The 10381-nt window shown below is 36.5% G+C and overlaps 3 protein-coding genes across 3 annotated transcripts; 1 reads left to right on the top strand and 2 right to left on the bottom strand.

Moving 5' to 3' along the window:
• Nucleotides 1-25: 25 nt before the first annotated feature.
• On the bottom strand, nucleotides 26-4360 carry LOC145888784 (neuferricin-like). The gene is made up of 5 exons (XM_082979629.1): nucleotides 4085-4360; nucleotides 3727-3918; nucleotides 2669-2809; nucleotides 2002-2188; nucleotides 26-1833 (listed from the first exon to the last, which is right to left on the bottom strand). The coding sequence occupies exons 1-5, from the start codon at nucleotides 4251-4253 to the stop codon at nucleotides 1620-1622; spliced, it is 903 nt and encodes a 300-aa protein (XP_082835755.1). The 5' UTR covers nucleotides 4254-4360; the 3' UTR covers nucleotides 26-1619.
• Nucleotides 4361-5860: 1500 nt separating this feature from the next.
• Nucleotides 5861-7451, top strand: LOC145889368 (ciliogenesis and planar polarity effector 2-like). The gene has a single exon (XM_082980315.1). The coding sequence runs from the start codon at nucleotides 5876-5878 to the stop codon at nucleotides 6620-6622; it is 747 nt and encodes a 248-aa protein (XP_082836441.1). The 5' UTR covers nucleotides 5861-5875; the 3' UTR covers nucleotides 6623-7451.
• Nucleotides 7452-7459: 8 nt separating this feature from the next.
• On the bottom strand, nucleotides 7460-8439 carry LOC145889369 (melatonin receptor type 1B-like). Its single transcript, XM_082980316.1, has 4 exons — nucleotides 8348-8439; nucleotides 8136-8234; nucleotides 7827-7944; nucleotides 7460-7648 (listed from the first exon to the last, which is right to left on the bottom strand). The coding sequence occupies exons 2-4, from the start codon at nucleotides 8140-8142 to the stop codon at nucleotides 7561-7563; spliced, it is 213 nt and encodes a 70-aa protein (XP_082836442.1). The 5' UTR covers nucleotides 8143-8234; nucleotides 8348-8439; the 3' UTR covers nucleotides 7460-7560.
• Between the last annotated feature and the right edge of the window lie 1942 nt (nucleotides 8440-10381).

The raw sequence follows: 10381 nt of genomic DNA, 5'->3' as shown, positions 1-10381 counted from the left end.
GATTTAAAGCTTTGTCATTATGCTATATTGGAATGTTGCTTTTTTCATTGTTGTTCGCACTTTTTAGTGTTTTTGTACTTAGCATTGCGTATTTTTGTCCATTTATCTTTTTTTGTGTTGTGTTTTTTTTACGAGGCATTTTGTTACGTTCAACCAGCGCACCATAAAAATTAACAGCGGAATTACGACGAGTAGGCCTAGAGTAGATTCTAGTTACCTTAACAACGCCTGTACTTTTGTAAATAATTGTTTTCCATCATTAAAACTTATCAGATGCTTTTCCCTTTACATTTTGTCACAGTTTTATTGGTTTGTTTCGTGTAACGGGTTATACAAGTTTCTTCATAACGTAGTTTATACAAGTTTCACAACGCCACTGTATTAATTTGTGAAAAACATCATACATTCGGGTAATTTAACTATTTATTGCAAGGTTGAACTTCGCGCTGTAATTTTGTAAATGTACGAATGCAAAAATTTGCCGATTAACGTTTTGACGCCGCCACAATTTATTAAGGCAGTTTAACGAGTAGAACGAAACATCATATTGCATCAAGGAGACGAAGCAAACGACTTTTTGCTCGACGTCTTAAATTCGTTAAATTTTAGGAGATTTACTACAGAATGTGTGCTTTTTGCGAAACTACAAATGACATACTTTGGAAAGTAAAATCACGTGGTTTATTTGACCATACCAAAGCTATTCCATACACCACATAAATTTCAACTCACTTACCAATGGCGTTACTGCTTAACAGTTAGACAAATATTTTGATGTGATGCTTTGTTTCGATAAAGAAAGTGAATTTTGGAAAGGGAATAAATTTCCAAGGATTGTTTCAAACAACCTGAGTGATATCATTAACAAAACAACAACTTAGCATAAATGTAAATATATACATATGGAAGTAATGAAAATGGATATGGCTTCATTTACAATGAAATTATTTACATACTAGATACAAAATATCAAATATTTGGAAGACAAAGCGATTTTGTTGCAGTTTACAAATACATAAATATATTTATATGTGTGTCTTTACACTACTGTATATATATACAAGTTAAATGAGGAATGAATGCAATTTGTTCAGCAAAGCACACAAGCAAATCTACAAGCACAAATCACAGATATTTTTTTGTAATCTTGGCAAAATTTGAATTTTGTTCCTTAGGCCAGAAAGAAGATACTGAAGCAATTTGAGTACATGGTTTGCTCAACATTAAACACACAAAGATCACAACTGAAAAGCTGTTATTGCAACATATGAACAATGCAACAAGACATTACTTACACACAATTGTGGCAGAATGGTAAATTGCAAAAGATAGTACACACGAAAGAAGTAAATTGTTTTTGAATTTATGTTTAATAGACAATCAGTATATGCTCAACAGATTAAATATACAAGCATGCCGTTTGCGCAAAGAAGTGCCCATGTACACATGTGCATGCATATAAACACATTGAGACATGTCAGAAATAAATAGGTTTGAAGGCAAAAAAGCCAGTCAGCAAAATTTATATAAATGTACCTATAACTTACATGCCAGGTAAAACCAGGTTACAAAGAACATATAGCGGAACCATTTACACACGCAAACTACTCATTACCCAGTTACTTTGGAGGAGATGTCACACACGACTGTGCAGTAGACGGGCAGTTTTCGTATTCTCTCAAATGAGGATTATCCAAATCTCCCCGGTTTGTCCCAGTGTCACCTCCAACACTTGGAGATCCTACTGTTCTTACACATGCACACCTGGCTTCATGTGCTCCGGTCGGGTGATACATTCGCGGCACGCCGACCCAGTCGCGCTCTATACCTCCACTGCAGAAAATTTTTATTTTCGATAAAAAAGTAGGTTTTTGTATTCTGAGGTCACACAACACAACTGCAATATTCCATACTATATGTAATCAGAATCTATGGTAAATGAAGGTGTTATTTGTAAGGTAGTGTAAAGGGAAAGAATGTTAAGGAAGTGGTGACACGTACCTACGGTTGGAACACCACACCCTTGATCCTTTAGCTGCGGAAAATTCAGAGTTACAAGGTGGAAACATTTTCTGATCATCCTCTTGTTTTAGCTTTCCTTCCTTTGCTTGTTTTATTGACTTTTGTACTTTGTAAAATGCCTTGGTTGGGTTGCCATGTTCATCGTAGAAGTATCCTGCCACTTTGCCTAAAACACAGATATATACAAACCTTAAATACTACAACACCAATTTTTATGTCAAGGCTGAAAATCTGCTGACTTGGTCTATACAAGTATTTTTTAACCTTTTTGAGCCACAGAACACTTTTTTTATTAACATAATCTTGCAGTACACCAAGTGTTGCAGCATTATATTTAACCAGCAACAGGCTCGCGCAATTACATTCTTATTAAATTACAAAACGAGTCTCATTGTTACACAACACTAAATGAAGCAATTCATGATGGAACATTCAACTTGATGACTACTTTAATAAAGCTACTTACGCCCTTTGTGATAAACAAGTGATATCCTACCTGTGTTCCATGGAACATCAAACTAATAAATTTCTTGCGGAACACCTGGCGATCTTTCACAGAACCATGGTGTTCCGCAGAACACCGGTTGAAAATCACTGGTCTATACAACTGACAGGCAAATGCACCACGTAAAAAAATAGCATTTACCAACATATTTGTAAGTGGTTGCATAAAACTCAGTCCATTCATCGAAACCAAGGAACAAGTTTGGGTCAAGGTCATCAAGGTTGTCAGTTAAACCTTTGTCATCAAACTGGCCAGTAACAAATCCTCTAGTTCCATCACGACCTACATGTTATAATAGTAATGGTTTAATACTTGTAGGTTTGTAAGCCTTAAAAAATAATCCTATTTTTGTTGGAAAGCATCGTTATATACATTGTAGGTTCTCGAAGTGTGTGGTACTACGACCTGGTGCATCGTCAAGTTTTTAAGAAAATAGTGAAAAAATCTAAACTTTGTCAGGAAATTGTCTTGATTAATAATCAATTTAAGTGCAGTAAATTTTTTTTTTCTGCATAAATAAAAAAGTTTCATAACCACTGATATATACGTATTATACAAATTATATGTCCCATGAATTGCACACTGCTTTGAAACATTACTTTTATACTACATCAGTGGTTCCCAAAGTGGGCGCCAGCACCCCCCTAGGGGCATTTGCAATCGTACGGGGGTCCCTGGAGACTGAATGGGCGATTGGGGGGCACTTGTTGACTGGGCCAATTTTCTCTTGTAGCGTAAGTCAGTGTTTCCCAACCAGTGGTACGTTTACCACTAGTGGTATGCGACCGCATTCCAGGTGGTACGCGAGCACCTTTCCGTAATTATCTCAGCTCTTACTTGGTGGAACGTGCGTTCTGGGCATTCACCACTCTTTTAGATGGAAAAAGAAATCGTCTTGATACTGACAATTGAGGACTTACAATTTTAGAAATTGGTGTCATTTCACCAACCTCACCAACCTCACCCATCACATTAACTGACAAGCAACAAATAAATTCGTTGTGTTTTTTTTCTGTTCTGTTGGGGGTTGATAAATGACTAAGGTGTTTGGGGGGCCGTGCAGAAAAAAAGTTTGAGAAACACTGTACTACATTATTTATGCATAGTATATGCAATAAACAAACAATTGAAACACAAGTGGTTTTAAAGGAGCCAAAATAGTTTGTTAAATTACAAGACTGTTCACTTCCATTACGCACCAGCAAAAAAGTCGTAGCCTCCACCAGGAGCATAGTGGTCCTTGCCATTACTAACATCATAAACTTTTCCCATAAAAGCAAGATAGACCCCTTTGCTTCCTTCAGTTCCTCTGTAATCCTTCCACAATTCCTCTTTGGTAAACACCTTTCCACTTGACTTGGTATGCTTTTCGGAATCTGGGATTTTCTTTTCTGTGTTAAACAAATTTAATTCAGAATTATCATACCTATTACATTGACACAATTAAACCAAAGAGATATTCCACAAACAACCATTCTTGATGCATCAAATTACTCCAATTCAATTGGAGTGAAATGTTTGTACATTTATTATGCGTATTAGCGTATTTTTACTCACCTTGTGTAGTTGAAATACTGTGCATCCATTGCATTGCTGATTTAGGAATAACTTTCTCCACTTCCTGCAACCATTTCGCCGGAATTACATGATGGATTTGTGAGCCGTAAAAGTAACCCACTCCAACTGCAAGAAGAACGACGAACATCGAAAATTTAAGACACGACATATCCCAACACTACAAATCACGTCTTGCGAAAACAACCAATTGTCTTCAAACCTGCAGTAACCAAGCGCAAAGTCTTATCACAGTGACAACCGCGGCAATAACGTCAGTCTATGCAATGACGCAAAGGGCCAAGGGACACGCATGAGAAGCTACATTAGTTTCGGGCTGATCCTTTCGGGCTGACGTTTTGTCTAATTTTGTAAAAAAAAACGTACCAAGTTATGTAAGAGCAAACCTAAGTCCTTTGTCTTTTTGTTGTTTTTGATACATATATTTCGCCTAAGGCTAAAATGCGCGAAGGACTGAGGTCTGCTCTTAAACAACTTGTTAAAAAAAAACAGATACCAAGTCTTTGTTGCCATAAAACTATCGGGAGATTCCCATATATGTTTTAAGAGTGCCAAAATTTAGACTAATTTCTTTCAATGACATAAATATTTGACGGGACCATAGCATTGTAACAGTATTCTATGATGTAACGCACAGACAAGTGTTTAGCATTTTCTTTTTGTTTGTCTTGAAAATACGTTTCCACAGAAAGACTAGGTAGTGCGTCACAGCTACAACTTATTAATCAAATAAAGTTGTACACTCTACTGGTGCAGTTTCACTTAATATAAACGTTTGCTTGTCTTGTTTGCACCCCACTGTAGCGGATTACAGACAAAAATAAGCGACAGGTACAATTAACAACAGCAAAGGAAACGAAGTAACCAAAGAGACGCTTACGCTAAAGTCAACAATAAATGTGTTTTGGGGCGACTAATTTTTGGTTCACATTGGATGTGCTTTATTTCTATAAAATGCAATACTTTGTGCATGCATGCAATGCGAAGTGGAGTGAATTTGTGAATACCAGTAAACATGGTTTATAGGTTATAGAAACGTGCCACACTTTCGAAAGCAGTATAAGTTTTAGGCGATTTAGGTTGGGGAGTCACTACTGGAGGTTTCATAGCATATAAGTCTAACAGAAGTTCACCCCAAATCAACTTCGCGGTTATTTGTAGGGCACCACAGTTTTGATTAACATTTACGGAGTCCATAGCATTGTAACAGTATTCTATGATGTAACGCACAGACAAGTGTTTAGCATTTTCTTTTTGTTTGTCTTGAAAATACGTTTCCACAGAAAGACTAGGTAGTGCGTCACAGCTACAACTTATTAATCAAATAAAGTTGTACACTCTACTGGTGCAGTTTCACTTAATATAAACGTTTGCTTGTCTTGTTTGCACCCCACTGTAGCGGATTACAGACAAAAATAAACGACAGGTACAATTAACAACAGCAAAGGAAACGAAGTAACCAAAGAGACGCTTACGCTAAAGTCAACAATAAATGTGTTTTGGGGCGACTAATTTTTGGTTCACATTGGATGTGCTTTATTTCTATAAAATGCAATACTTTGTGCATGCATGCAATGCGAAGTGGAGTGAATTTGTGAATACAGACTAGTCACTATAGTGTTGCCAATGCCAACTATGCACGTAAACGTAACAATTGTTGGCGTCTGTGTCTTGTTGTTCTTTAAACGTTATCTGCAAGTTTTGTACACATAAATTGGTGCTTCAATTTACTAGTATCACATTCTTATTGGTAGAGTTACAAGGGAAGTTACAATGAATGCAGTAATCGATTATGAGTGGCTAAAAACTGGAGCTGCTCAAGACTACCTAAACTCTATCCTTCACCGAAACAAGCGCAAACAATTTGGTTTATTGGAACGTCCCTCTTTGCCTCCTCAAAAAGCCATTGATGTTGTGAAATATAAAGTATTTGTTTGTGGCAAAGCAGCTGTTGGAAAAAGTGCCACAATAGCAAAGCTTGCTGGAACAAAAGTCTCCAAACAGATTAATGAGACCGCTGGAATAGAGGCAACTGCTGTATATTGGCCAGTGAGATTAACTGCAACTGGACAAGTGGTGTTTTTCTACCTTCAGCTTTGGGATGTGGGGGACAATGCCATCAACAAGTTTGACCACATTATGCCAGCTTGCAGGGAAGAAGCAGACTGTATTCTTTACACTTTTTCACTTACTGACCGGTCAAGTTTTATTGAAGTGCCTCATTATATGAACAAAATGTCTGATACCTCACAAAAGCCACCTGCGCGGATTGTGGTTGCCACCAAAGCAGACCAGTACATTCACAGTGATATTAGTGACAAGGAGTTGGATGATTTAAGTGAAACACACAATGTACCATTACTCCGAATCAATAATTTCTCACAGGCGCTTGGTGATGGATATGAAAGTTTAAAAGATGTTTCATTAATTTTAAACAAAATCTGTGAGCAGTTATGGCTTCGGGACCAACAACTATCCTCAGACTATGGTGCCATGTATCACCAACAATCAATGGTTTAAAGTAGTTCTTAACCGTTTGGGTTCCATTTTAATTCTCTGTACTTGTTTGTAGCATGCCAAATGTGAAAGTTCATTTAATTTTTCCATTAAGCTATATCTAAACAACACTATAAAGTATATCTATACAGTCCTTCTTGGGTCAGTTTAATGGTTCTATTTACATAAAAAAGTAAAATTGTTTAACTTTTTGGGTAAAAGTCTGATAAGTGCACCAACTTCATGCTTACAGTTCAAACACTGTTTACACAACAATTGCCAAACTTTTGTCAAAATTTAATTTATTGAAACACTCCTAAGCTTGTTTATTGCCATGCCCTGAGAAACCCTGGCTTTGAGAAAGAAGTCTCTTTACCCGCTTGTATGTGTTGGTACATCCTTGTTGTTGTTCAGGTGCCATTGGCATTTCCACCCTTTGTGTTTTATAGTTCGCAATACACATACAATATTTTCTTTGTGTATTATGATAGCAATGCATATATCTCAAGATGTACATCAAGTTGCATTTCATAGAAGTAATATGCTATTATTTGTACGTTTCCCAACATATTGTGTCTGTTTAAAAAGAATGTGTCAGTAAACCATTGTTTCTGAACACTGTGGCGAAAATTTTTGTGGATGGTTTATAAACAAGGCAGGGTCAATGGAAGTTAATTTTTGTCACAGACCCGTGCTGTATCTAGGGTAATACGGACTGATTCATGTTACATCATAAATACTTTAATTAATTTAAAAAAATAAGTACACAGTTTTGGCCGCCGACATTTATGTCTTGATATTCCCAACATTTTGTGCGAGGAAATCCTGTGTGTCAAGCGTGATGGTCACACAATAACATAGAGTTGTACATTTTTCACATTATAGCCTAAACCAGTATTTTCTAATGAGTAGATTTCAAGGGCAATCTTCGAGGTATGTTTGGTCGGTGTGTGACGTCACGATTACTGATCCTGATTCATCGTGCATCGTGATGAGGATATTTTTTTCCAAATATCAACGAGAATACGTTTGGACTCGTTGCGCAGTTTCCTAAATTTGACTTTTGATGGTTAGGCTATCTTACATAGTCACATGCAGGACACGGAAAATTTATTAGTGTTAACTATCTGACATTGCAAAAAAAGTCTCCAGTCTTGCTTTTCAGGGCAAAAAGATGTGAAAATGTTTGTTTTTCTTTTTATTAAATGATTCACGAATGTAAACTTACCTCGATGCAATGTTGTAGAAAATCGGGTTGAGACATGCGCTAACATGCATGCATAGGTATGATGTTACCCAAAGACCATCGCTACCCTCAACTAATCCATACCAGGCGATTATTTGTACTGGAAAAAAGATACGAAAAAAGTACTGGTAATTATGTTTTAATAATACGAAATTTTTTATAGTAACGGTCCAGTTGGAAAATAAGTTATCATTTTGCACACGTTCATATAGTACTACGAAAGTATTTCACCATAAGCAAAATATTTCAATAAAAACCCGAATTTTTTTATAATGATTTTATGGTATTTACCACACATGGGAATATGTCCAAAATAGAATGAGAAAACAATCAAAGTGAGTTGAACAAGAATACGTTTGTTTTGTGATTCTCGACGGATTCGAACTTCATCTGCAAAGAATGGTTTCTATGCGCATGACAACTTTCAAATTTGTTTTGGGACAGGTAAAATTGTGATTCAATCATTTTCACACACAATTGTTAGTAGCTTCCATTTACAATACCTGACAAGTTCTTTGAAATGTTTTCATTGTTGCGAAATATGGTTGTTACAAGAGCACAAGTAGCTGTTGTAATAATAACTGCAAGCACACATATCCAGAAAATATATACCAGTGAGATGATTCTCCTGTAAAACTTTAGTGTTAGAAAACTACTTAGGCTACATTCCATTCCACCAAAGTAAATATGTGACATTATAAAGTAGAAAATGGGTGATTTTTTTTACTGAAATTGCAAAGAACTTACAAGCCATCAATAGATTCTTGTGGTGCAAAAACTGCAAAACACTCAGATATGAAAACCAAAATAACCATTGTTGCCCATACAAAGACGCATAGACACTGAAGCATAAAAGTAACCAAACGTCAGCATTCGAAATTTTTGTGTAGATATGAAAATGTTAACGTCCAAATGATAAAAATACTTCAAGAATACTTGCCTTGGCATGATTTGTAGAGATTTTTTTGAGCGGCCACTTGCAAGCCACATAACGAAGTACGGCGAAAATGCACACTAGTGTACTGGTGACGAAGTATGGACACCCCACAAATATACTGAAATTCTTAATTCGGTGGATATTAAAATTAAATCCGCTTAACAACTGGTTACGAAAATGCCGACAATAGAGGAAGTAACAGTTTTACACATTCATCGTGAGTGAACTCGTATTTTGTGTTAGCATTCTCTTCACAAGGAAATTGTGAGGGATGCGAAGTTTTGAGATATATTACGTTTCAACAGAAAGTGAAACATTTGAACTTACCAAAATATTACGAGATATTCTTTGTAAAATATACATCATAGTGACACTGCCGACAAACAGACTGAGTAATCCAACCAAGATGTCAGACACACACAAGTTCATCAGCAAAATGTTGAAAGCACACCTGCACAAGGTTATGTTTGAAAAGGTTCCGTATCACCACATTTTACACGTTATCGGCTTTGTATTTGGCATTTTACATTTTGTTGCTTACCGTTGCCCTTTGGATCGAGCGATGGCAACCAGAGTAAGAATGTTGAGTACAATTAAAAAGACACCCAGAACCTTCAATGTAACAGAAAATGCAACAACCAAATGAATATTTTTTGTTGCATTGCCGCTTTGTAAGCTAGAATTTGTATCGTTAGTGATATTCATCATTAAGCAGAGCAACTTTCTACAAACAAGATGTGATAATAAGTCAGAAGATGATTATTCCCGTAGTTAGACTTTGTAATCACTGGCACACTGTTGGTATGCTATGTTGTATACTATATAAGCACGAGCCCACGAAGATATACTACGATAGGACACGCTCCAGCAAAAAGTAACCCGATTGCAATCCACAACTACCTACAAACTTTCTTGATGTTTAGCAGATAGTAGTTTTATCTCCTGTTGTTTGTTACTCCCTTTCGCATAGGTTACGTTCAAATTAACATGACTTATCATAGGAATATAGAATAGTGGATGGAAAATCAAGCACTAATGCATTTGATCACGAACTACTATATGTCTGCGGGAAAAGAACCTATTGAACAAACTAAATCTTCTGATATTACTGAAAAAAACAAAACATTGCATTTCATGTTTACTGCGAAGAGACAATAGCTCCAAAAAAGCAATAACGACCAAGCGTATGGTGATGGCGCAGTCCTTAGCTCTTCGAGACGTGCTTTTAGTCAATACTTATTCATTGCGGTCCAAAACCTGGAAGGCTTCCCCTTGTTCGTTGAATCATGGAAATGTCAATGAGGGAAACAAACACCGCAAACCATGCAGCCTATCACCTCGCGATTTCCGGGTTGAGGTAAATACATTTTTATGACCACGTTGCTGTACACGGCTGGTCTATAACTGCACTTACAAAAGCATTGACACTGGCCAGAATCATCCATCTCTAATCTACGAAGTTTGTGGTTGCAAAAATCAAATATTTTAGATTTGACGTATTATTGTGGAGACAACCAATTATAAGTTTATGTGAACGGTGTTTATTTTCCATCGACATGCTCGGCTTGTGCTTGGACAAACCTCTGCATCTGTTTGTGAG

Source organism: Ascidia mentula, chromosome 2, assembly GCF_947561715.1.
Source record: "Ascidia mentula chromosome 2, kaAscMent1.1, whole genome shotgun sequence".
NCBI classification, from domain to species: domain Eukaryota; kingdom Metazoa; phylum Chordata; class Ascidiacea; order Phlebobranchia; family Ascidiidae; genus Ascidia; species Ascidia mentula.
This window is presented reverse-complemented; position numbering and strand designations above follow the sequence as displayed.

Bases quoted from the DNA above. Each gene is read 5' to 3' on its own strand.
- LOC145889369 (XM_082980316.1), bottom strand. The intron at 7,649-7,826 runs GTAAGTTTACAT...AGTCAAATTTAG, and splicing joins TTCTACAACATTGCATCGAG to GAAACTGCGCAACGAGTCCA.
- LOC145888784 (XM_082979629.1), bottom strand. From the start codon at position 4,253: ATGTCGTGTCTTAAATTTTCGATGTTCGTCGTTCTTCTTGCAGTTGGA. The intron at 3,919-4,084 runs GTGAGTAAAAAT...TGTTTAACACAG, and splicing joins CAGTATTTCAACTACACAAG to AAAAGAAAATCCCAGATTCC. The intron at 1,834-2,001 runs GTACGTGTCACC...AATTTTCTGCAG, and splicing joins GTGTGGTGTTCCAACCGTAG to TGGAGGTATAGAGCGCGACT.
- LOC145889368 (XM_082980315.1), top strand. From the start codon at position 5,876: ATGAATGCAGTAATCGATTATGAGTGGCTAAAAACTGGAGCTGCTCAA.